General features: G+C 44.5%; 1 protein-coding gene across 1 annotated transcript in view; it reads left to right on the forward strand.

Annotated features, from left to right (window-relative positions):
- The first annotated feature begins 12,367 nt into the window (after nt 1-12,367).
- Nucleotides 12,368-27,053, forward strand: part of ACOXL (acyl-CoA oxidase like) — a 353,725-nt gene continuing 339,039 nt past the window's right edge. Inside the window, 2 exon segments of the mRNA XM_029232291.1 lie at nt 12,368-12,463; nt 25,734-25,830. Of these exon segments, the coding sequence (XP_029088124.1) occupies nt 25,756-25,830 (75 nt within the window). The 5' untranslated portion in view covers nt 12,368-12,463; nt 25,734-25,755.

Here is a 27,053-nt window from a genome sequence, read left to right on the forward strand (position 1 = left end):
AAGACGTTCATAGCCTAATCCCCAGAACCTGTTATGTTATCTCACCTGGGGAAGGGGATGTTGCTGGTGTGATTAAATTACAGATATGGAAACAAGGAGATTATCCTGAATTATCTGGGTGGGCCCAATGTAATCACCAGAGTCCTTCTAAGAGGGAGACAAGTAGGTCAAAGTCAGGAGACCAGCAAGGAAGCAGAGGTTGTTGGGATGCACTTAGAAGATGGACGAAGGGGCTGGGACCCTACAAATGCAGGCAACTTCTATAAGCTGCAAAAGATGAGGAAAGGGATTTTTCTCCTGGAGCCTCCAGGAGGGGTCCAGCTCTGCCAACACCTTGATTTTTTAGTCCTGTAAGATCCATTTTAGACTTCTGACCTCCAGAACTTTAACAATAAATGTTTGTTACACAAGCCATAGGAAACTTATACAAGTGATGTCCATTAACCCAGTGACAGCAGACAGCGACCCAACTGCCAGCTACACTACACCCCCAAGAGTCATCTCCCCAGCAGGGTGGTCTTTGGAAGCTAACATTTCCTTTATACTTAAAAGGGGAATCAATAAAGTATATGAGACTTAGAGAGAGGAAAGGAATGAACATTGGTCACTTGTTAAAACAACAGAAGGAGGGTGCTGGGAGATGAGTTAGTGTTCGTTCATTGCCTTGTTCTGTTTGCATCTCCCAGCTACTCTGCAGGCCCGGGCCACCCCCAGATTACAGTAATATTAAAGTTCATTGGAATGCCCATTTTGGGGGTGGCAAGGATTTGAGCTGAGCTGCAGCTGAGTTGGGACTGTAACAAGGAAGAGCTAAATTAGACTGCGTGTTGGATCTGTTTCTTTTACTTTAACCTTTGCTTTCCGCTGCTTTCGTTCACTGAAAGGATACTGTCTATACACAGTGGCCTGCCTCGGGGAACCCTGCCCCTCTGCCTGAATGTTAAACCAAAGTGCCTTTGTTCAGGGAAACATCTGGACCCTGTCCACCTGTGGCTGGTTACAAGAAAGCAGAAATTAACGCATCCCCTCCCTGAGGCTGGCCATTCCAGGTGATATTTGCAAAACTTATGCCTTTTTACTTCCTTGTCTCCTCCCCCTCTCTGTGCTATAAAAGAAACTGGCATCCAAACCCCCATAAGATGGTTGTTTTGAGGCTTTGCCATCTTTTTGGCCTGCTCACTTTCATAATAAAGTCATATTCCTTGCCTCAGCACCTCATCTTCCATTCATTGGCCTGACCCCAGAGAGCAGAGCGAGCTTGGACTCCGTAAAACCAGAGCATGGCCTGGGGCATCTTGGATCTCGGTGGCAGAGAGGCTGGCACGGGAGGTCCTCTGAGTGAGGACAGCTCTGAGCAACCAGGACCCCCGTGCCCACAGCGTACCCTGTGTCTACCTCACCAACTTCCCCTCTAGGGTTCTAATACTTCTTGTGGGCCAGCGACTGGAGGGACAACTGAGCTGTGGGCACGGGCGGCAGAAACTAAAGCCCCAGGGCCAGGCAGTAGAGTTTGTACCAGGGGAGACCACTGTAAGAGCCCAGACTCCCTGGACTGTTCTTTCTTCACTTGGTGCCCAGGGAGCCGGTCGGGGCAGGGCCAGCGCGGGGGAGGGAGAGGACGAGCAGTTGAAGAGGGAGGAGACTGGCTGGCGGTGGCCTGCGGATAAGAGGGCGTGCGCTTCTCGGCCCCAAGTGCCAGCAGCTGGAGGAGGCGTGCAGGGAAGTGGCCCCGCGGACGCGCCAGAGGACGGGCGGCGTGATGGAACCGGCGCCGGACCTGGGGCTGGAGGACTTGTCCTTGCACCGCTATCTGGACTGCGAGTTCTGGAGCCTCAAGAACGAGCTGCGCTGGCTTCTGGGCGGCTGCCCGCTCTTCCGGCACAGGTACCGGCCTCGTCGCCACCCCACCCCGTGCGTCCTGCTGCCGGCCGCATCCCCTCGGTCCCCGCGCGTCCCTGCGGGCAGCGCCCTCCTGATGCGCCCCGGGTGAGGGCGAGCTGGGGGTGTGGGTGCTGTGCCCGAGAAGCAGGTCCCTCCCGACTTGGCAGATGATGGACTGCCCTCCCCAGTCCTGTGGGCGCAGCAGAGCCGGCGACTTCATCTGCCCCCGGAGGTGTCCTCCGCCCGCCGAGCTCCCTCCTACACCGGGAGTCGGGGTGCACGGGTGGGCCCCCGCAGCGGCGGGCGGGGTGCTAGGCCGAGAGTGGTGGCTGGAAGGATCGGCCTTGCTTCTAAACCTGTTTCTTGACTCCCCGCCTCCGCATGTCCCACCCCTGCAGGGAATAAGGGGCAGAAAACCCAGGATGAGGCGGGAGTGGAGCGCACCCAGGGCCACTGTGCAACCCTGTCCGCACCAGGAGCGCGGAAACGGGGGCAGAACAGCGTCATCTCGGGTCGTGCCTGCCGGGAAGTGAGGGCATTTTCCCGGCACAGGGGTGGACTGGCTCTGCCCAGGGTGTATCAGGTCGTCGGCGTGGGGCAGGCTCCCAGGGACCCCGCGGAGTCCAGGTGTGCAGAGGGACAGCCTAAGAGCAGCTGGGGTGCTTGGGTTGTAAGGTGGGCTCAGGTCCACGAGGTCATTTGTTGCCAGGACAGCCCTGAGAAGGGGCAGAGGGCTTGGTGCAGCCTAAGTTTGCAGAGGGAGAAAATAACCCAGGGACCGGCCAGTCAGGACCAGAACTCAACCCTTGTGTCTCAATGGGGACTGTTTCTCCTGTGCTATGTTGGGCGGCTGACCCCATCTCAGGCCCACTGATAAACCCACTTTTAGAATCAGGCTTTGGAGTTCTAGTTTAAGAAAGCTCCAGTTAAGAACACCAGTATGTTCCGAAGGAAGATTAACTACTTAGCCCACGTTTAGTTTATGTCTCAAGGTTGAGCTGGGCTGAGAGGGAAGGAGATGCTTGGAGTAAAAGCAGCCTGTCCTTGGCCAGGAAGCTGCGGTTTCTGCCCTGGTGGTACCCAGTGGGGAGAGGGGAGCTTAGGGAAGGTGAAAGCTGACAGGTGTGAGATGGTGGGTGTGCCCTTGAGTGTCTCCCCACCTTCTTTTTCCTTCTCTCTCACACCTAGTTCTTTATGTCATGATTCTCAAAGCATGGTCCAGGGACTCTGCGCGGTACCCAAGACTGTCCCAGGAGCTTCACAACTTAGAAATTATTTTAGTAATAATATGAAGCAGTTATTGGCCTTTTCATTCTCATTTTCTCACAAGTGTAGTGGTAGTTCCCAGAGACTACATGATGTATAATTTTCCAACATGTCTGCAGAAGCAGATATGAGAATCCAGCAGTTTTAAGGCAGATATGAAAGAGATTTGTAAAAATGCAGAACAATGCCAGTTTTCTAATTAAATTTTAATACTGTTATTTTCAAACGATTTAATAAATACTTGAACAATTTTTCTGTTATAATTTCTAAGATGATAAATACCAATAGATATTTGGGGCCCCCAATAATTTTTTTAAAGACAATTTTAAAGAGCAGTTTTAGGTTTACAACAAAATTGAGAGGGAGGTACAGAGATATCCCATATACCTGCTGTCCCCACACAGACATAGCCCCCCCTCCATTATTAACATCACTCACCAGAACGGTACTTGTTTTTTTTTGTGTTTTTTTGTTTGTGTGTGTGTGTGTGTATTTTTTTAACCAGAAATGAATCTATTGATTTATCATAATCACTGAGTCCACAGTTTACATTACAGTTCACTCTTGGTGTTGTACTTTCTGTGGGTTTGGACAAAAGTATAATGACATGTACCCATCGTTTGGTATCATACAGAGTATTTTCACGGCCTTAAAAATTCTCTGTGCTCTATTTTTCTCTCCCTACCACCCACCGCTGGCAACCACTGATCTTTTCACTGTTTCCATAGTTTTGCCTTTTCTACAGTCATACAGTTGGAATCATATAGTATGTAGCCTTTTCAGATTGCCTTACTTCACTTAGTGATATGTATTTAAGCTTCATCCATATCTTTTCATGGCCTGATAGCTCATTTCTTGTTCTTGCTGAATAGTATTCCATTGTCTGGGTGAACCACAGTTTATTTATCCATTCATCTACTGAAGGCCATCTCGGTTGATTCCAAGTTTTGGCGATTATGAATAAAACTGCTATAAACATCTATGTGCAGGTTTTTGTGTGGAGGCCTCAATAATTTTTCAGAGGGCAAGGAGGTCCTACTGCTTTAAGTCGTATTTAGTTCTGTCACATCCCTTTTCCTATCTTCCTCCATCTTTTCAGTTTCGTTCATGGGCTGTCATCTCTTTGTCTTTTCAGTTTAGGTAACTGCAGTTTAAATGATGGGAAAGAATGCTAATATCCAAACTACTGATTTGGGCCTTGTCTTTGCTGTGAACTAAACGGTCTACTTAGGGACAGAGGGAAAGGCAGGCCGGGGCTGGAAAGCCAGCCGGCAGCTTATTGCCTGTGTGATTGTCATCAAGTGTGATTTTACCTTCCTGAGCTTACATTTGCTGATTCAAAAGAATGGGGATAATATCTGTGCTGCTGGATCGTTGGGACACTTATAAACTGTTGAGTAGCTGTTTAGTATTGCTGGCTGTGGTGTGACACCAAAAAGGAAAAAAAAAAAAAAGGAGAAAAAGAAAAAGGTACAAATTACCCTAACAAACACTCTTCCATTCTCTCCAGTTCTTGCTTATTGACTTCATAATTTCACAGTTGAAATAAGAGCCTAAATTTCATATTGTTTTTCCCCAGTGATTAAAGATTGTGCTATCTGCTTGAAAGTTCACATTGTATCAGATTTGATCTTACGGGGGCTTAGAAGACAGTGATCCTGATTTCTCGATGTTTTTTTTTTAACATTCTGCTGCAGTAAAACGCTCCATGGGAGGCCAGAAATAAAGCTTCTCTAGCTACAGATTCACTGAGGCAAGGTGAGGCCTCCTGTGGCTGGTCTCCCCTCCCCAGGCCTTTGAAGTTCAAGTAGGTATGGGAGGGGGTGGGGTTCATTAGTGTGAGTGCTGTGTGTATAGTGGGAAGTTTGTACAGGGTCCGGCACTCCCAGGACATAAGAGCCCAGGAGACAGTTTGCTTCCAAAATAACAAAAACCTGGTTGTGCAGTTTTCTGTGCACATAATAGCTGCCCTCAGTGCAGGGATTCATCCACTAGTCTGCCTCCCTAGGTGTGGTGTGGGCACAGCCAAGTTCCCCCATCTCTCCCCAAGACCAGCTTGCCAGGCCGAGTCCTTCCTGTTCCTACTTTGGTAGAGGGTCCCCCAGGCTCCGCGAATGCCCCGGCTGCTGAGGGTCACACCTGCCCTGTGGTGCATAGGACAGCATGTCCTTGACTGGGACCCCAGAGGATTCTGGGCCACTTGAGGCTCCTCCCTGGGGTTTGCAGGGAATATTTAAAAGCAACATCTGAAATGAGATAAGATTTTAAAATGTTTTTGAGTTTGTTTCTTGGCAAACTGGAGCTCTCTCTTGAGGGCCTGGTGGGCGAGTGGGTGTGCACAATGCAAGGCTTATAGGCCCCACTAGACATTTCTGGGCCCCCAAGACCCCCTCACCACGCTTCCTCAGGGCTCCCCTCCCTGACCTGGCTGTGCTGGGCCTGCCTGTTTCCCCCTCCCCCTTGTTTCTCTTCACTGCCTTTTCTTTCCTTCCCTGGAGCAATGCACATTTCTCTTCCTTAACTTTTGCAAAGGTTTAATTTTTCCCCTCAGTCTTCTATATACATGCAAGTATTTCATGAAAAACTTGTCATTGCAAAGAGTCAAATAATATGGAAAACGTGAAAGTTTCTTAAACTGTCCCCTCCCCCAACCATTTTTTCTTTTTTGATTGTGGTGAAAGACACAGAAAATAAAATTTACTATTTTAACCATTTTTAAGTGTGCAGTGGCATTAAGCCCATTACAGTGTTGTGCGACCATCACCCACAAACTTCAGCATCCTCACAGTTGGACACTCTGCTCATTAAACACTAACTCCCCCTTCCTTCCTCCCCACAGCCCCTGGCAAGCACCATTCTACTTTCTGTCTCTATGAATTTGACTACTGTGGTTACTTCACATAAGTGGAATCATCCAATATTTGTCCTTTGGAGTCTGGCTTTTGCACTTAGCAGAGTGTCCTGAAGGTTCGTCCATATTGTGACACATGACAGAATCTCCTTCCTTTTTAAGGCTGGATAACACTCCACTGCATGGATAGACCACATTTTGTTTACTCGTTCACTTGTTGATGGACTTTTGGTCCTCTGACCACTTTGAATACTTTAGTGTGTTGTAGGGTTTTTTCCTACTTTTTCTATTTTCCTATGAGTTCACATATACATGCGAACATTTTCTTATATAAACAAGATCATGCTATGTGTTTTGTCCTGTAGCTTGCTCTTTTACAATTTAATTTTTATGTTCATGATATAATGTATGAACCTACTTAATACAAAAAATACTAGTGGTTTGGAGTGAGAAGCATCCACCCCTGTTCCACCCCCTTCATCCCTCATCCCCTTTCCTCACTGGCAAACACTTCCAAGTCTTTCATTGGATTCTTATGTTATTTACCTCTATTTCCTTAAAAGCGTGCGTAAGCAGCTACTTCTTGATTATATAATGACTTACTCATATAAAAAATGAAGATTCCCACTAATGCCCACTTTCTTTCCTTATTCCCCCAAATCCGTGCATCCCCATTTTTACTTGAATCACTATCCAGTGTTCACATCGCTGTGACTACATAAGTACTATTCTCAGCCATGCCCCTTAGTGTACCGTATTTCATTTCCTTTCTTTCACAACTTCTGGTGTTCTCTTGGGCTAACAATTGCCCCTTTTATTCATTTGCTTAGTTTTGTATAAACTCATCACTCACTGGCCTCCACACTTTTGGATACAACGGTTGCACTCCTCTCAATTTGGTCAAACCTGTCAATTAACTGGCAGTTCTGTTCCTCCTGGCCTGCCACGGACACATCCATCCAGGAGGCCTCCTTCTGGGGCTTTAGTCTGGACTGGCTTTACCATTGTCTTCACCATTATCTTGGGAATTTCCTTTGCATTTCCTCTATAGTCAAGTCACTGTTTCCCCAGGCTTTCTCTATTTTGGTTACCCTTTGTGGAGGATTAGAGATGGCCACGAGTTCTTTAACACTGCTCCTGTTGAGAGGTGTGGTTTGTGAACCCTCCCTTTGAATCTGGGTGGCTTATGACTGCTTTGACCCACAGGATATGGCTGAAGTGACAGTGTCCAGGCTCAGGCCTAAAGTGACCGGTACCTTCCACTTCCTGTCTCTTGAGGCCCCAAGCTTCCATGTGAAAAGTTCTTCCAGCCTAAGGCTGCCACGCTGTGAGGAAGCCCGAGCTGGTCCATGTAGAGATGCCCCATAGAGAGATGCTGACCATTCCCGACCGCTCCAGCCTCCAGCCATCTAAGTCATCTAAGCTGGGGCCCCAGACACTGAGAAGCAGAGACACGCCATCTCTACTTGATCCTGTGTGTCCAAATTCCTGTTAGAAAGAGTAGTGAGATATAATGATAATGAATTGTTGTTTTAAGCCATTGAGTTTTGGGGTACATTGTTACCATAGCCATAGATAACCAGGACAGTCTCTCATCTAATAGCTTCTTGAGAAAGGATACCAGAGAGTTAACTTTTTGAGATTTTTGAGATCTTCATGTCTGAAAATATTTACTGTCAAAATCGGCTGAATATTTGTACAGGTGTAGAATTCTAGGCTGGAAGTAAAATTTCCCCCAGAATTTTAAAGACATTATGCCATTGCTTTCAAGTATCCAACATTGTTATTAATGAATCTGATCACTTCTGCACCCTGGCATTTTAATATATAAATATATGACTTGTTTTTCTTCCTCCCTCCCAGAAGTTTCTAGGACTTTCTTTTTAGCACTGGTTTTATGGAATTTCACCATGTTGTGGCTTGATGTGGGACTCTTTTTCTTTCATTTCTTTCATTATGGAGGGCATACGATGGGCTCTTTGGAAACTCATGTTCTTCAACTATTTGCACTGCTCTCTTATCTGGACTCCTTTTGTTCACATGTTGGACCTCCTGGGCTTGTCTTCTAGTTTCCTAATCCTTTTCATCTCTTTACCTTTTCATTCTAATTCCTGGGAGATTTTCTCAACTTTATCTTCCAACTGTTGTTGAGTGATTTTAAATATCTACTATTGTATTTTTAATTTTCAAAAGTTCTTTGAGTTCTTTATTCCTTTTTTATAGCATCTGTTCTTGTTTTCTGGTTGCAAAGTCTCTTATTTCTTGGGAATAGTTGATGGTAATTTTTGAGATGTTTCCTTCTATGCTTTGTCTCTATTTCCTTTGAGTTCCTTTTTCTTTTCCTGTTTGTACTTTTGACCTCTGGCTTTCATGTCGGAGACTTTTGTTAAATGTCTAGTCAGTCTTGGGTGTTTGTTCAAAATAGGAGTGAAGTGAGTAATATGAGCAAAATGCTGACTGTAATCAGGCAGGGTCCTTGGCCACAGGCTTTCTTGATCAGAGAGAACCAACCTTTCAGTGGCAGACCAGTATTAGTGTTTTGTTTCGGTCAGGGTTAATTTCTCCAGAGATGAATCTTTTAGTCCCTGAGGGATGGGTGCGTGGAGAATGAATGACAGGTCATAAGCCCAGGTGCCTGAAAGGATGGTGAGCAGGGATCTCCATGTATGACTTTAGGCTCATTAGAAAATGATGCTCCTCTTATGCGTGAAATCTAAAAAAGCTGTGAACTCATAAAAACAGAGTGGAATCGTGGTTACCAGGGGCTGCGTGGTAGGAAGAATAAGACAGATGTTGTTTAAAGGTACAAACTTGCAACCAGTAGATAAAAAAGGCCTGGAGAGCCAAGGCATAGTATAGTGAGTATAGAAAATAATATTGTATTATAAACATCAAACTTGCTAAAGACAAGGCCTTTTTTTTTTTTTTTTTTGAGGTATGTGGGCCTCTCACTGTTGTGGCCTCTCCCGTTGCAGAGCACAGGCTCCAGATGCACAGGCTCAGCAGCCATGGCTCACGGGCCGAGCTGCTCCGCGGCATGTGGGATCTTCCCGGACCGGGGCACGAACCCCTGTCCCCTGCATCGGCAGGCGGACTCTCAACCACTGCGCCCCCAGGGAAGCCCCTAATCTATACAATTTTTGAATCACTATGTTGTATACCTGAAGCTAATACAATATTGTAAACCAGCTATACGTCAATTTAAAAAAATGATTGGGAAATAAATAAATAATAAAAAATTAGGGCAAAGGGAAAAAAACCATAAGGAAGATACAAACCTAATATAGTAGTACTACTTAAGGCAAAATGTTTGGGTAATTACAGGTCAATGAAAACAGCAATAATAACACCTAACATTTATCGGCTGGCCAAAATGTTTGTTCGGGTTTTTCTGTAACATCTTACGGAAAAACCCAAGCGAACCTGTTGGCCAACTCAATAGTAATTTCTTTTCTTCCTTGTTTGCCACAGTGTTAATGAAGTAAGCGTTTGTCTTCACATGATGCCTCTTGCCAGAACTTCCTAGGTTTTTATTTGGGCACGTGACCCTCTGCCGTAGGTTGTATAAGTCAGAGAAAGTAGACCAGTCACCTCATCGACCCCCCACCTTGACAAAGGGATTGACCCGTAACCCTGAGGAAGCCAGTGCTACTCCAGTCGGTACAGGAATAGTCCCGTGATCCAGTTTTGGCCAATGAAATAGGAAGGGAGGTTTCTGAGGGCTCCTGGGAAAGATGCTTCCTTGCTTATCTGAGAGATCTGCCGGATGGGCACGCCCTCTCATTTTGGGTGCGGTGGAGTCTGGATGTGAGGCCAGCTAGGCATGCAGGCATTTTGTCACCAAGAGGGAAGCCAGCCCTAGGAGGAAGTGACTCACAGAGGCAGGGCATGACTGAGCCAGGGAGTCAGACGTGCCCTGAACCCTGCCCCTTGTCCTGTCTCTGCAGTTCCGTGAAGTAGCAAGTTCCCTTTACTGTTCAGGCCACTGTGAGTTGGGTTTCAACCAAACTTTTGGTTTTCAACCAGAAGCACCCCAATTAGTTTGCTTTTTTTTCACTTTTGTTTCACTTGCGGAGACAGAAACACAGCTCACCTTGGCTTCAGGCACAGAGGCTGGAGTTCAGGTTGCTAGGGTGACACAGCCAGGAGTCCTCAGCTCTGCTCTCCTCACGTCCAGACAGACCCTGGCCACCTCGTGGCCTTTGGAGCTTTGGGTGCATGTCTCACAGCTCAGCAGCCAGGCTGGAAGAGAGAGCCTCTTCTTGGCTTCCAGCCTGGCCCAGGTCACCCTCATTGGCCCAGCGGGCCATTGCCATTGCCTTTCCTTGAAGTGGCCCCTGGGGCGGGTCACCAACCAGAACCACGTGGGTGGGGGAGGGAGTGGGAGGCTGCTAAAGACAAAAGGAGGTGATGTGGCCCAGAAAAGGGGAAATGCGTGCCAGACTGACAGAGCACTGGGCACCCATCATTGGCTTCTTCCTGAGTCTCTGGGTCACTGCAGTGAGTGAAGGATGTCTCAGAAGAGCACCTGGGAAGCCAGGTCAGGCATTTCTGCCTTGAATGGGGGCACTTAAACACTGCCTGTTAAGTTCCCTCCTCCTTCCTCTGGCCGTGACTTTGATCTGAAGCTGGGCAATAGCTTGGCTTTTGGGGCAGAGACTTGCTGATTGATTCCAAAAGGAAATGTTATGCATGCAAGGGACCAATGTCTGTGTAGAGAGACTAGGGGTCATGGGTGCTCATTCCTCTCAGCCTCGGGAGGGACTGCAGTTTCAGAGGAAATCAGGCCTACTTTCTAACGGAAGCCATTCTGACTGTGTCATGAGATCTCAGAGCCGGCGCTGTTTTTGGGGTGCCGTCCCGCAGTCCTCTGCCCGCTTCTCTCCCTGCCAGGGAGCTGAGGTTCTCCTGTGACCTCCTGTTAGTGTGGATATGTTTTTATTTACTGCGCTGCACCGAGCCTCGATAGCATCTCTTTTCTTTCTAAGTTCCCTTCTGTCCATCATCTACCTTACAATCACATCCAGGCTACAACATTTATACCCTGTTCTCCCTCCGTGAATAAGGCTTTGCAGGTGGGTTGATTCCAGGAGCTGAGATTGGTTCTTACGTGGTTATGACCGTGACAAAAAGTGACTGCAGGGCCCCTGATTACTTGCCCTTCTCCTCACAGGGACGGCTCTATGGACCATGTGCAAACCTCTGTTTCTTTTGACACTATTTATGGACTTATTGTGGGAACTCAGACATTACGGGAGACCCCTCAGACCCCCAGGGTCTCTCCCCATGCCCTCCTGGCAGCCGTGGGAGAGTGTTGACCTCCTCTTTGCCCTTCAGGGACCCCAGGCCTTGAAGTCCAGGTCATCATGGGCCCCTGAGGGAATCTCCATGGCCATCTTCCCATTTACCTATAAATGGACAGGTAGCTGTCAAGGTCTAGGAGGGAACCCTGGCTCCTGTGCATGTTAGACTCACCGAGGGTGCCTCCTACACACCCAGTGAAAGGATTTGTTGTTGAAGATGATGGATTTGCCCTCTAGATCTTCTCCTGCAGAATTTGTGTACCATAATGTTCCACCAAAGACATCCTTTGGGTTACCAAAGGTGTCACTACAATTGGAAACAAGGAGCCCCAATAAGCCAGCAGACTCCACCATCCCGTGGTCGGAGCATGGTCTGAGGAGCCAGTTAAGGCCTGGTTGTACCTGTAGTCTACAGGGCTGGGCATCCTCCAAGACCCTGAGCTGTCAGCCGCAAACCCAGTACTGCTTTCTTAGCTAAGCCCTCAGGTGCCGCTCCCATCTCAGCACCTCCCACATGCACCCTAAAAAGTAACCCCCCTCGTTTGAAGCTTCAAGTCTCATTTCTAAACCAGTCACTGTCCTGGAGGTTGAGATGCCCGTGGTGACCTGGACCAATCGGGAGCTGCCCCCTCGGGCTGAGCTGATGCAGCATCCCCAGGATCCTGGGCAGGGGAGGAAGAGCCCCAGCAGTAGCTGCCACACGTGCCTTTACCTAGTGAGGGACATGCCTGAGTTTGGTGACAGTTCGTGGTTTTGTCTCGGGAGACTGTATCGGCTCCTATCGCCCGCTCACTTGGCCCCATTTCCCCCTTTGCTTCCTTCCTGCTCACCCTTCCACCCCTTTCCTCCTGCCCTCCCCGCCCCACTGCCTCCCTCCCTCCCTCCTGGGACTTCCTCTCTCTGCCCACAGACACCCCACTCCTCAGCGGATCCTGCAGAGCGACTAGGTTCTCACTGCTCTGCCTTCTCTCGGGTCCTCCTGACGGAGCCAGGCAGAGGTAATTGCTAGACCAAAGGCTCTGCATTCCAGAAAACAACCAGGCCACCCCTGGGAGGCGGCACCCATCCAGCCACTTGAGGCCTAATGATGACATGTGCACTTTGTACGGGACCCCTCTTCCTCCTGCTCTGTCTTCCACGCTGGACTCCAAGCCCTTTGAAGGTAGGAGCAAGCCCGGCTTGTTTTGAATTCCCAGTGTTTAGCTGGTGTAGGCGCTTAATGAAAGCTCAAGGAAGGAAGGGGAGAAAAAGGATGGAGAGGGAAACTCCCTTCCCATGGTCACTCGGTCACTCAGTGGAGGCCCAGGATGCAGGGGTGGGGTCTGGAACTACCTCCTTCAGGGATTCCTGTGAGGTTTTTGTCTCTGGGGAGGGATCTTTCCTTCCCCTTCTTTCCTTTTCTCTCTGTCTTCAGAGCCTTTCTTCCTGAGAACTTTGTAGACTTTGCCCATCAGCCAAGATACCTCTCGCCAGTTGAGGGAACGTCACAGCTAGAATTAAACCTCAGCGCTTAGAAACGACCCCCTTTGCATCTTCTCAGGCGGCCGCTGGCTCAGGGCCTGCAGCCTTTGACAGTTACCGCAAGATGACTCAACAGTTTCTCTTTCATTCACTGTCTACTCATCCAGGTTGTGCGTGGTGTTCTCAGGGTGGTGTCAAGGTTTGGGGCATCGGAGGTCGAGTTGTGATCGCAGTGTTTGCTAGAAGGCAGATGGACCCTGTGCTCACTGCCTCTGGGGAGCCATGAGTGCTTGTAGCGGGGTGCACCTCACTTTTTAATGGAGTTGGAGCATTTTTGATTCTTGCTGATTTCAAAGAGAAGAGGGAGTTTATCTTGGGCTGAGCTGGACGTGTCTCCAGAAGGAAGTTACCAAAGAGACCAGGACCGAGGTGCGGGTTATTGAAGCAGAGCCCTACTGGGAAACCAGGGTTGGTTTTCAAGTTCTTGTTGGTATTTTATTCCAGAACATCTGTGCTGCCAGGAGTCACATGGTGGTCAAAAGCTTAGGTGCCAAGGATGTTCCTTGTCATGAGGGCATTCGCATTGGTATCTGAAGATGTTCTTTCCCCTAGACCAAAACTCATTTTGACTTAGAGTTAGAGAAAAACACACACCACTGCTTTTTTTTTTTTAAAGTCTATATTGAATTTGTTACCGTATTGCTTCTGTCTTATGTTTTAGTTTTTTGCCACAAGGCATGTGGGATCTTAGCTCCCCGACCAGGGATCGAACCCGCACCCCTAGCATGGGAAGGCAAAGTCTTAACCACTGGATCACCAGGGAAGTCCCACACACAGCTGCTTTTTTTTTTTTAATTAATTAATTTATTTTTTAGGGTATTTATTGGAGTATAATTGCTTTACAATGGTGTGTTAGTTTCTGCCTTGTTGTCTCTTTTTAAAATGGATTTTTTATTTTGGAATAATTTTCAATTTATAGAAAAGTTGCAGAGATAACGGAGTTTTCTCATCTCCCTCTCACCAAGTTTCCCCTGTTGTTAACATCTTACAGAACCACGGTACATTTGTGAAAACGAAGGCAGCGGCATCGGTACGTTGCTATGAATTAAACTCTAGACTTTATTTAGGTTTCCTCAGTTTTCCCCGAGATGGCTTCTTTCTCTTCCAGGACCCCATCCAGGACACCACGTGTTTCATTGTCACAGCTCCTTGGCCTCCTCTGGGCTGTGACAATTCCTTAGTCTTTCCCTGTTTTTCATGACCTTGGCACTTTTGAAAAGCATCGGTCAGGTATTTTGTTGAATGACCCTCAATTCAGGTCTGTCTGATGTTTTTCTCACGTTTAGGCTGAGGTTATGGGTTCTGGGGAAGTGTATGAGGGGAGATGCCCTTCTCGTCACATCATATCACATCACATCACGTTATATCATATTATATCATATCATACCATCCCATTTATCCTATCACATCACATCACACCATATCATATCATATCATATCATATATCATACCATATATCCTATCTTATCCTATCCTGTCCTGTCACGTCATATCACATCATATCATTCCATGGCGTACATCCTGTCAACATGGCTCAGATTTTTTTCTTTTGCTGTAAAGTACAATGAAATACAAAACTATTAAGTGTACACTCTCAGAATTTTGGCAGAGGCATTCACCTATGTAACCCAAACCCCTATCAAAATAGAGAACATTACTATCACCCCAGAAAGGTCCCTCATGCCCTTCCCAGGCCCTGCCCTTGCCCTCCCAGAGGTAACCACTATTCTGTTTTTGTTCCTACTGTGTTTTAGTTTTGTCTGTTTTAGAATTTAATACAAATGGAATTACACAGTATGTTCACACAGCATATTTTTGGTGGTATATTAATTCAACTTAATCCCACGCAGCCATGAAAATGCATGAAACACAGCTACAATAGACACTAAGATGAATCTTATTAGCCACGTTGAGTGAGAGAAGCCAGACTGAAAAGAATACATAGTGTCTAATACCATTTCTTTAATATTTAAAAGCAGTCAAAAATAATTTATGGAGTTACAAGTCAGGACGGCAGCTAGTATGGGCAGGAGGGAGGGAGTGATTGAGAGGGAGACCAAGGGGAGAGTCTGGTCGTGTAATGTGATTTCCCTGCACTTGGGTAGAGATTTTACAGGTGTGTGTAACCTTCGTGATAATTCATTAGGCTATACTTTTATGATTCTTGCTTTGTCCTTGGTGTGTTACATATTATTAAAGTGTTTTAAAATAAGATACTAGTTCATGCCCATCAGTTGTTTGTGTGTATGACAGTGCCATGTGTACTCCTTATCTATTGATGTGTAGCAGATTACCTCAAAACTTAACAACCGGTTTCTGTGGGTCATGAGTTTCACAGCATCTTAGCTGGGCGGCTCTAGGTCTTTCATGAGGTTGTATATAAGATGTTGGTTGGGGCTTAAGTCATATAAAGGCTTGACTGGGTCTGGCAGATCCACCCCCAAGGAGCTGTACTCACATGGCTGTTGGCAGGAAGCCTCAGTGTTTCTCCCATGTGGACCTCTCCACGAAGCTGCTTGAGTGTCCTCACATCATGGCAGCTGGCTTCCTCCAGAGCAAGTGATCCCAGAGAGCCCAGTATAATGTTTTCTAAATTAATACATACCATTTATGTGTATCAATAGTACATTCCTTTTTATTGCTAAGTAGTATTCCATTTTACGACTAGACCATAGTTTATTTATCTGCTCTGTTAGTGATGGATGCCTTGGCTGTTTCCAGTTTGGAGCTATCATTAATAAAGCTGGTATGAACATTCTTCGTCAAGAATTTTTATGAACAGTTTGCTTTTCTTAGGTAAATACTAGGAGTGTCATTGTTAGGTCATAGAGTAGGTATATGTTTAGTGTTATGAGAAATTGACAGAACCTTTCCCCAAGGTGACTGTATTGTTTTACATTATCACAACAAAACATGAGAGTTTTAGTTGCTCCACATCCTTGTTAATATTTAGGTTTCTCATTAAAAACTTTTTTTTAGCCATTCAGGTGGGTGTGTAATGGTATCTCATTGTGATTTTAATTTGATTTTCCATGGTGACTTAATGACGTTGAGCGTTTTCTCTCATGCTTATCGGTCATTTTTATATTGGTCGTTCTTTTGTGAAGTGTCTGTTCAAATCTTTTGGAGGACATCTGTGTGTGTGTGTGTGTGTGTGTGTGTGTAGTTCACACGTATAGTTTTGTGTAACCAACCACCACGACAATCAGAATACAGAACTATTCCATCACCACAGAGAAACCTCCTGTGTTTCCCCTTTAGAGTCAGATTCTCCCCCTAACCCTAACTCCTGGCAGCCACTGATCTGTACCTCATTACTGTAATTTAGTCATGTTGAGAATGTTATAAAATTGGAATCCTATCGTATGTAACTTTTTGAGATTGGCTTTTTTCCACTCAACACAATGCCTTGGAGATCCATCCCAGTTGTCATGTGTATCAGTGGTTCATTCCTTTTTATTGCTGAGCAGTACCCTATTGTATGGATGTACCACAGTTTAATCTATGCCCCACTCAAGGAACATTTGGGTTGTTTCTAGTTTTTGGTGATTGCAAATAAAGTTGCTATAAACATTCATGTATAAGTGTTTGTGTAAACAAAGGGTTTCATTTCTCTTGGGTAAATACCCAGGAGTGGAATTGCTGAGTTATAAACATAAGTGTGTATTTAGCTTCATAAGACATTGTCAAACTCTTCCAGAGTGCCTGTACCATTTTTAAAATATTTCCCACCAGCAGTGAATGAGGGATCCAGTTGCTCTGCACCTTCTTAACACTTGGTATTGTCAGTATTTTTGATTTTCGCCTCTCTAGTAGGTATTTATGATCCGATTTTGAAACTTAGTATCTTGTGGTTTGGTCCTAATTCCACGTGTGAAACTTCCCAGTAAGGCTTCGTCTTACTCACGCTGGATGCCCACACCCTTCAACTCTCCGAGGGAAGGTGAGATTCGTATATTTTGCTTTAGTTCTTGCTGGTAGCGTATCCTAGTTCAGAGGTTTTCAACCTTGTTCTTAGTAAAGGAACCATTTTTTCTCAAGCTAAATCCTACACAGACCACCGATAAGTCAGATGATGGTGGAGCTGCTGAGGGTAGAGCAGGGCCCTCTCTGTACCCCATACAGACACACCCCGGCAGATGTGTCTCTTAATCTCTACACTAACGCCATCCACCCAGGACCTGCCAAGTCTCTTAATTCTATAGGGCCTCTCTCTGCCATTTGAGGCACAGAGATAATAATATTTGCCAAATCTTTATATCTTACAGACCCAAGAAACCAGAAAAGAGAAATTGTATCTGTTATTATAAAATACCCCAAACCATCGTTGTTTATGATTTATACCGTATCGTTATACACATAGTATTTAAGGTGTCCCATTAAGATTGCTAAACGTGGAGGTTGATATTTAAAGACAGAAAATGCACAAACAAATATGCATGTTGCCTAGGAGTTGGGAGAGCTTGAGATGTTCCTGAAACCCTGACTTTTCCATCACAGAGATGGTTACCTTTTTGCTTGAAAAGTGTTAGGGATTTAAATATTCATATTATGATAAGCAGATGTTCAAGCTTTCAGGGAGACAGTTTCTAAAACTTCTTCATCCAGCTTTAATTTCTTTGTTAAATAGGAATGAATTCCTTGGGGGTGGCAGTTGGAATGAAGATCAAGCGCCATCTAGTGGTTATGTTTAAGTGTACAATTTAACATGTTTTAAAACATCTGTTTTTGGAATAGGTATTAGTTTTAACACGGTTCAAAAGTCAGAAAGCATATAAAGGTACAGTGCTGTCCCCTCTCTGCCCAATTCCCCCCACCTCCACCCCACTCACACAAAAGTTAAACACTGTTATTAGTTTCTGGTTTTAAAAAAACAACATCTACCAAGCAAACATGCAGTCTTCTCCACCCCATTTTTAAAAGACATATAGAGCAGCAGTAAAAGGAATATATTCACTTGTTTGCACCTTGATTTTTTTCATTTAAAACATATCTTGGAAATTTCTCCATATTGCCATAGAAAGAAAATTTTCTTTTTGTGTAATATCCCATTGTATGGCTGTACCATATCTTACTCAATCACTTTTCTACTGATGGTGTTTTAGATGTTTGCAATGTTGCGCTGTTACAACACTAGAGTGAGTAGCTTATGTCCATGGAACATTATGCTTACCCCTAATAGTGCATTTTGGGAGTCGGGGTGGGGAATGTGAAAGACCTATAATTAAAATGTCTAACTTGTCCCTATTGAGAAATTTCTTTAATGTAAGGAGGTTGGGTATTAATAGTTGAGAGCTGTTTAGTAGTAACCCAATTTTCTTGAGGTATGTTTATTTTACTGGTTATAATAATTTCTCAGTTCCTCTGGCCAGTGTATATATTATCTGTGCATTAATAGTCCTCACCTGATCTTGTCCTGTGTCCTATTTTTCTTTGTAGACTGACATAAACCGTTACTAAAATTTGACTCCAGTGAGATGCTTGGTATCTGTATGAGTAAGAAGCTTAGTTTAATGTGAAAGTAATGTGAAATTAATGTGAATTTGGGCCGCGCCGCGCAGCATGCGGGATCTTAGTTCCCCGACCAGGGATGAACCGGTGCCTTCTGCAGTGGAAACTCAGAGCCTTAACCACTGGACCGCCAGGGAATTCGCTCTGAATTTGGGATTTTAAAACAGATGAATAACAACCATTTAATCAAAACGTTAGTGGAATGGAAGTGTAAAGAGAGAGCTATCAATAGTTACTTACGTTTTAGAATCTTGTCTGTAAAACACACCAAATGGCATTTCCATAGGCTTTGCCGTCTGGTCTTTTTAGTTTGATGTTTCTCTTGATCCACATTTTTCTTTTTTGATTACAAAATTTGTAATTGATGAATACTACAGTTTATATTAAAAAAGAGGATCCATACCTCATATTATTCTATAGCTTATATCTCCTCACATGTGTGAGGATGTCCAAAGGATAAGTTTCTAGAAGTGGAATTGCTGGGTCAAAAGGTAGGTTCCTTTGTAATTTTGATAGATATTGTTTAATTGTTGCACGTGCAGACTGTACCAATTTGTACCCTCCGTCCCTCAGGCTAGTGTGTGAGAGCATCAGCTCCTCAAAACGTTGCCAACGTAGTGTGTTATCAGACTGTGTGGATTTTGTTCATGTAATAGGTGAAAATCAGTATTTCAGTGTAGTTTTAATTTGTGCTTCTCTTACTTCGTATGAGAGCAGAGATTTAAAAATATATTTGTATCACTTGTATTTCTTATTCTGTGGCCCATGTGTTCAAATCATTTGCCCCCTTTTGGTCTTTTTTTTTTCAACTGAGGTATAGTTGATTTACAATTTTATGTTAGTTTCAGGTGTCTAGCATAGTGATTCAGTATTTATATAGATCGTACTTCATTAAAAATTATTACAGAGTAATGGCTGTAATTTCCTGTGCTGTACAATATGTCCTCGTTGCATATCTCTTTTATGCACAGTAGTTTGTATCTCGTAATCCCATGCCCTTATCTTGCTCCTCCCCCACCCTCTCTCCACTGGTAACAACTAGTTTGTTTTCTATGTTTGTGAGTCTCCTTCTGTTTTGCTAGATACCTTAGTTTGTTTTATTTTTTAGATTCCGCAAATAAGTGGTAGCGTACAGTATTTGTCTTTCTCTGTCTGATTTATTTCCCTAAGCATAATATTCTCAACCATGTTGCTGCAAATGGCAGAATTTCATCCTTTTTTATGGCTAATATTTCATTGTGTATATATACATACATATATATATATATAATATATATACATACCACATCTTCTTTATCCATTCATCTGTTGATGGACACTTGGGTTGCTTCCATATCTTGGCTATTGTAAATAGTGCTGCTATGAACATTAGGATGCATGTATCTTTTCAATTAGTGTTTTTTCCAGATATATACCCAGGAGTGAAATTCCTGGATCATATAGTAGTTCTATTTTTAGTTTTTTTGAGGAACCTCCATAATGTTTTCCATAGTGGCTGCACCAATTTACATTCCCACCAACAGTGTACAAGGGTTCCCTTTTCTCCACATCCTTGCCAACATTTGTTATTTGTGGTCTTTTTGATAATAGCCATTCTGACATGTGTGAGGTGATATCTCATTGTTGTTTTGATTTGCATTTCTCTAATAATCAGCAATGTTGAGCATCTTTTCATGTGCCTGTTGGCCATCTGTATTTCTTCTTTGGAAAAATGTCTATTAAGGTCTTTCTTCTGCCCACTTTTAAATTGGGTCGTTTGTTTTTTTGATATTGAGTTGTATGAGTTGTTTATATATTTTGGATATTAACCCCTTGTTGGTCATATATTTGCAAATATTTTCTTCCATTCACTACATTGTCTTTTCGTTTTGTTGATGGTTTCCTTTGTTGTGCTTGCTGGTATGTTTGTAATGAATTATAGGAGCTCTGTAATTAGGGAGCTTCATCTCTTTGCAATGACATCAGTAACAAGTATTTTGTCCCTGTTTGTCATTTGTCTTTTGACTATTCTTAAGGTGTTTTTGTCATGCAGAAGTTTTTGTTATTATATAGTCACATTTATCAAATTTTTCTTTATGGCTTTTAAATATTATATCATATTAGAAAATATCTTTTGCATTGAGATCATGAAAGAATTCTTTATGTTTTATCTTAATACCTTGTGGTTTTGTTTTCCTCCATGTAAATCCTGATCAATTTGGAATTTATTCTAGTATATGGTGTGAGATAGGGATTCAACTTAACTTTTTCTTCCAGTTGGCTACCCAGTTAGAACATCTCAATGTTTTGGATTTGATATCCCAGCTTTCTCTGAAATATATTAACTTTCCATATGTATTTAATTCCGTTTCTCGACATTCTATTTTATTCCATTGGTCTATCTGCCTATTTTTGCGCCGGTTGAATTACTGAGGCCTTATCACACAGATCATAGCTCCTCATTTTTAGAGTTTTTCTGGTTGTTTTTGCTTGTTTCCTTTCATATGTGAACTTCAAAATCCCTTAATGGTGTTTTTATTTAGATCATATTGACTGCATAAATTAACTTAGGGAGAATTGATTTTTTTGTGGCCTTTCTTCCTATTAAAACAAATGGTCCATGTTTCTATTTGTTCAGGTTTTTGCTTGTGTACTTTAGGAGTGTTTTAAAGTTTTCTTCAGGTAAGTTATGTACATATAAAAAGTTTATTCTTAAGTATATTTTTCTTTTGTTTTATTACTTTTGCAACTGGGATCTTTTCTTTCATGTACTTTCTGATTGTTTATGTATCTATATGAAAGCCATTAACTTCTATTAATTGTGTATCCTGCCAACTCTTATTGTTTGTAGTAATTTTAGTTGTCTTGCGGGCTTCCAGGTATATAGGACTATTGTATCAGTTACCTATAATGCAAAACTTAGCAGTTCAAAACAATAATTGATCAATATTATGGACCATGAGTTTGTGGGTGGCTGGGGGGGTTCTTCTAGTCTTGTCTGGGCTCATTCATGAATCTGTAGTCAGCTGTAGGTTGAATAGGCAGCTCTTCTGATCTTGACTGGCTTCTTCCACATGTTTAGGGGTTGCCTGGAGGTAGGCTGGTCTGTGATGGCTTTGGCTGATACAGCTGAGCTCTTCGTACTTATCTCTTACTTTATACACCCCACCCCACCCCATAGGCTAGTCCAGGCATGTTCTTAGATTATCTCAAGCATATTCTCAGGGGGGATTTCAGAGGAGTAAGAGAGCAAGGAAATGCACAAATACTTTTTCGAGCCTTTGCGTCTCTCAAAGATACCAATATCTTAATGGCCAAAGCAAGTCACATGGCCAAGCTCAGACTCAAGGGTTGGGGAAGCAGACTCTGCCTCTTTATGAGAACTTCAGTGTCAAAGGACTGGGATCAAGGAGAGGTCAAGCAGAGGGGCCATCAATACAATCAACCTAACACATGCATCATCGGTAAATAGTGAGAGTTTTACCCATTTCTTTCCAATTTCGATTTCTCTAAATTTTGTTCTCTTGTCTAATTGCATTGGCTGACTCCCCCAGTACAATGTTTAACAAAAACCTCTATGGTGGTTGTTTTCAAAGAGCCAGCTTTCGGATTTACTAGTTATTCTTTTCTGTTTTCTAACTGATTACTTTTCTGCTTTTCTTTTAATAATTTATTTTTTCTCCTTTCCTTTCGTTTAATTTGTTATTTTCTTCTCCTGATTTCTGTAGTCAGCTGCTGTAGCAGTTGCTGTTGATACCCCACCCTGATCCCTTTACCCGGCCTCTACACTCATCTCCTAGCTGCTATCAACGTTGACTGGTATCAACTCACAGCAAAGCTCCTTGGAATTGTCCTTGCCCAATGGGAGCGACCTTCCCAGGAAATGCCTGAGGTTATGCTTTCTCCCTGGGAATGCCCACAGCTACTGACTGACAGAGTGGGACAACTCTGTGGTGCCACTTATACTCCAGAGCTCCCCACTCTGAGGCTAGATTTTAGCTGAGCCCACGTCTCTGCAAGCCCCCTGGCAGCCCATGCAATCTGAAAGCCTCCTGTCCCAACTGATGCTGGGAATCCTGCTGCACATCCACACTGCCAGTTCTGATGGTCTGCTTCCCTGCCCACACTCCCAAAGGCAGCCTATTGTTTGCCCAGCAACTTCAGACCCTTTTGCATCCTTCGGCTAAGGAGAACAGGCTTCTCTTGGAGTACTTTTTGTCTGTGTCTGCTGGAGATTCTGGGTTGGAAGATTCTGTAGCATCTTGTCCAGCATATGTACATGGGAGGCAATAAAGAAACCCAGAGAATTTGCTGGCATGGCATTCCTCAAATTCTGAGTTCCCCCAGGTGGTCTGCCTTCTTTTTTGTACTTTTCAGAGTCATCCTATGCTTGTTTATTGTGCAGTGTCTAGGGTTTTTTAGTTGTAAGAGGGAGGATCTGGGAGGAATGGGGCTATTGCACCTTGGCAGGACTGGAAGTCCTCCATTATATAGTATTTCCACCAATACACATAAACAACCCAAAGAGCATAAATAATAGTAAAATATAATAACATAATTAGGAAGGGATGAGCTTGAGTATTACTTTTATTTTTAAAATAGAATTTATTTCAGTGCATCTTTCTATATATTAATTTTTGATAATGGGTGTGTTTAAAAACTAGTTCACAAAAATTCTTTAACATTTAACAATTGTATCTCATGAGCTAATTTAAACTGGCTCTAACACACCACTGGTTTTATTTATTTATTTAATTTAATTTTATTTATTTTAAAGATTTAATTTATTTATTTTTGGCTGTGTTGGGTCTTTGTTGCTGCGTGCAGGCTTTCTGTAGTTGCGGTGAGTGGGGGCTACTCTTAGTTGCAGTGCATGGGCTTCTCACTGTGGTGGCTTCTCTTGTTGCGGAGCATGGGCTCTAGGCGTGTGGGCTTCAGTAGTTGTGGCACGCAGGCTCAGTAGTTGTGGCTCACAGGCTCTAGAGTGTAGGCTTAGTAATTGTGGCACACGGGCTTAGTTGTTCTGCGGCATGTGGGATCTTCCCGGACCAGGGCTCGAACCTGTGTTCCCTGCATTGGCAGGCGGATTCTTATCCAATGTGCCACCAGGGAAGTCCCGCACCACTGGTTTTATATAATATGTAGATAATATTTGGTCACAATTTTTATTTGCTACAGGATGACTTTTTTCCCCCTGATGAGCGTTTTTAGTTTTTTAATGGATTTGCTGCTCTTTGTAGGGTCATTGTTTCAATTCTATGCTAATTTCTGTTTATTACTTATAACTGAATGATGTGAGTGAAGCTGAATGACTTCTAGCCTGGATTTTCTAAGGGGTTTCAGGGTTGGGGAGCTGGGAAAAGCTTGGATAGTGATCCAGGGTGGGTCCTTTTCATCACATGGAAACTTTTTCCTTCCCCGCTGCCACTTAGATAGACCACTTCTCTCAAATGTGACCTGTGCATGTGATTCTTCATGTCACCCTGGCCCTAAACCTATAGCTCAGAGACCAGCGGGCCTCCTGCTATCTGCTAGCTCACTGCCATTCCTATCCCGCTTTCCAGATAAGAGCTATAGGTTTTACGTCTCGGTGTACACATCTTCCATTTAGGAAGTGAATTTTTACTAGCGTTTCCTGAGATTGGTCACCATTTGGCCCTTGTGCTGTGAGATCCCTTTCTGTGGTTCTTTTCAGTTCCTCCTGCCAAAGCCTGCTTGACTCAGATGCTTTGGGCAGGCCTTACTTGTATGTTCAAATGTGGAGATTTTTCCAGTCTCCCATTTTATTGAAATTGGCATTTTAATTTTCTGTTCTCCTTAGGGAAAATACTGACTTCATGCAGTAATGTTTCTACTGAAATCCCCACCAGTGGTTCTGACTCAGAAAAACAAAAAAGTAAGAATGGGCCTGTCCTGTCTCAAGATTTTTTTGTTAGGGAGTTTCTGTGACCATTTGGCTTTTTTTTTTTTTTTGGTGGGGGGGTTATCTTTTACTTTCCCGAATGCACAGTGGGTCCTCTTGGATTTTTCAGTTACCTGCAGACTGGATGGAAGAGAGAAAGTCAAGATGGTTCTTGTTTGGTCTGGGGCAATTGACCAGCAGGTATTTAGGGAAAATGTTTAAATGTGAGATGCTCTGCTGGTCCTCAGGGGCTACACAGGAGTTTAAGATGTGGACTCTGAATGCATGCAGTTTGTATTCTGGGTGGAAATAAACTTGACATGAGGACAGTATGTGTAGTAAGCATGTCTGCGGGGGCATCCATGGGGACACTGCCTCCACAACCTGGTCGTGAAACTTGAGGACCCAAATACGTTTAAGTTCAACCACCATTGAATGGGGCCTCACGTGGGCCAGGCCTTGTAGGGGTGCTGGGGCTGTAAAAATGGGTCTGACGCAGTGCCTGCCCTTGAGAAGGAGGAGATGGGGTAACTAAGAGCGTGAATGGCAGTTACTACTATCGAACACTTACCATCTATATGCACGCCCTAGTCCAAGCATTTGAAATGACACTCCTCTGAGTTATGCGTGACTCTCATTCCCACCTTACAGATGGGAGGATGGAGCCACGGCAGCCCACTTGATGTTGGTCACGCAGTTAGTGACAGTCAGCATCCAAACCTGAGTGCGGTTCCCCCAAACTCTGGCTGTGCTTTGTGTTTAAACACTTCAGGCGGCAGCATGGATCCTCCCCTCCTATGTCAGTCGAGGTTCGTTGAGAAACAGACACCGAGATGGGACTAGATGTGCAAGCGACTTACTGGGGGAACATCTAGAAGGGTCACAGGGAGGGAGCTGCAGGAGGTGGGGGAACCTTTGGGATGTGTGCAAGCAGGGCTGACACCATGAAATGAGGGAGAAGAAAGGGCCTGGCACCGGCACGAGACAGTCTGAGTGGGCTGCTGGGGTCCCTGGGAAAAAGTCTCCTGGTGGGCAGGAATGGCCGGAGTCTAGAACCTTGCCATGCTCATCCCCAGCCGGGAGCAGCCTGAGGGCAGAGCAGCCTGGGGCCAGCGCCAAGATTAATAACAAGGAATGGCAGCTGCAGGTTGCTGGGAAATGCTGCTCCCACTGTGGGTTCTCTTGAAGGAAATTCTAGGTGACACTCCTGGGGCCACCACACAGGTCTCTCCCATCTGCCCCATCTTTCCATCCCAGACACTTGGGTAGAGGAGGACATGTTAGAGTCTTGTTTTAACGTCATTGTCAGGGAACCCTTCTTTCTTTCCTTCCATTTTGACCGCCCCCCACAGTCTGTGTCACACACGTGGTGGCCTCCTTTGACACATAGCATGGAACAAGAGCTATAGAGAGACCCAACAAAGATGTCTGTTCTGTCAGATCCCTGGGTCCAAAGGCTCCACTCATGGTCACCATCAGTCCAACGTCTTAACATCCATTTTGTATCCATTTGTCACAGGTATGATTTGAGTCTGGATGAAATGAGAGCTTTGACATTTCAGAGAGTGATGTTTACCATGGGTCTGCCTCTGATAAAATGTACAATTCAGGATCAGGTAAGTTTCATTGTTATTTTGGTGTCGTGTGTGTGTGAGTGAAGGAGAGAGAGAGACAGAGAAAGAAAAATATTTTGTTTTGTTTTATTTGCTTTTGTGACTTGTGGAAGGAAGCACATTAATTTTGCCCTGGGGGAAACAGACAATGTGGTCGGTATGGGGGAGTGGCTCCTTCACCCTCCTTTTCTGTCCCCTCCCTGTGTTAACCTAATTGATTCACTTTTCCCGAGCCCACAGGCCAGGTAGTAGGGGAATGAGCAGAGGTAATGAAATATTTGTTCACAAAACAAATATAATTTGGGGTGTAAAACTCAAATATCTGAGAAACGTAGTGAACTAATTTTATGGACTTTTTAAGCATTTTAGACTTGTCCAAAATGGATGAGTCTTGTTTGCCTAAAAATTGCCACTCTCAATGCAGTTAAATTATTTTAGTCAATTTAGCCTCATTAAAAGAAAGAAGGAAAGAAAGAATATGGGATGAGAGGATTCCTTTGTGATGCTAGCATTAGAAGCTCTATATTTTAGGCAAATTTAAGTCAATTCATGCAGCTTCGTAGCTTCCTTAAACCTAACACTTTACACAGGAAAAAAATACCCCCTGGTGAGATCCCTGGGGGAGGGCCCTGAACTGGGGACGAGCTTCCCCAGATGCTGAGGAGCTGAACGTATTCTGCTGTGAGCCTGGCCCCCGTCCTGCCCAGCATGGTCTGCGGAGGGAGAGGCTGAGGAGTGAGGGGGTGGAGGTCTTTCCCATTCAGGAGACCACAGGGGCTCGTTTCTCTGTGGAGTGTGGATCAGAGCTGGTGGGGGCCTGAGTCCGTGTTTGAGACCAGATCACCACCCACCCACCCGCTTCGGTTGGCTGTCTGTCCTGAGGAGGCAGGGACAGAACTCAGCATCTTCTCCTGAGGAAGAAATTACAGGCAGAGCTTTGGCACCTCACCTCCTGGTGAGGTCCAGCAACCCCTCCAAGGTGACAAGGGCACAGCGTCACCTCGGAGAGCATGTGCAAGGAAATACCCCCAGAACAGGGTGAAGCATGCTGGCAAAGTCTGGAAAATCATTTCATACCAAGTAGAACATGCTGGCAAAGTGGATGTTCAAGCTAGTAAATTGCCTCTCAATGAAACATACATTTAGAGGTGAATGCAACCATCCAAACAACTAACCAGCCAACCAACCAACCAACCAACCAACCAAACAGCCAAACAGCCAACCAA

Source organism: Monodon monoceros, unplaced genomic scaffold, assembly GCF_005190385.1.
Source record: "Monodon monoceros isolate NGI ecotype Baffin Bay Population unplaced genomic scaffold, NGI_Narwhal_1 Super_Scaffold_19, whole genome shotgun sequence".
In the NCBI taxonomy this organism is placed as follows: Eukaryota; Metazoa; Chordata; class Mammalia; order Artiodactyla; family Monodontidae; genus Monodon; species Monodon monoceros.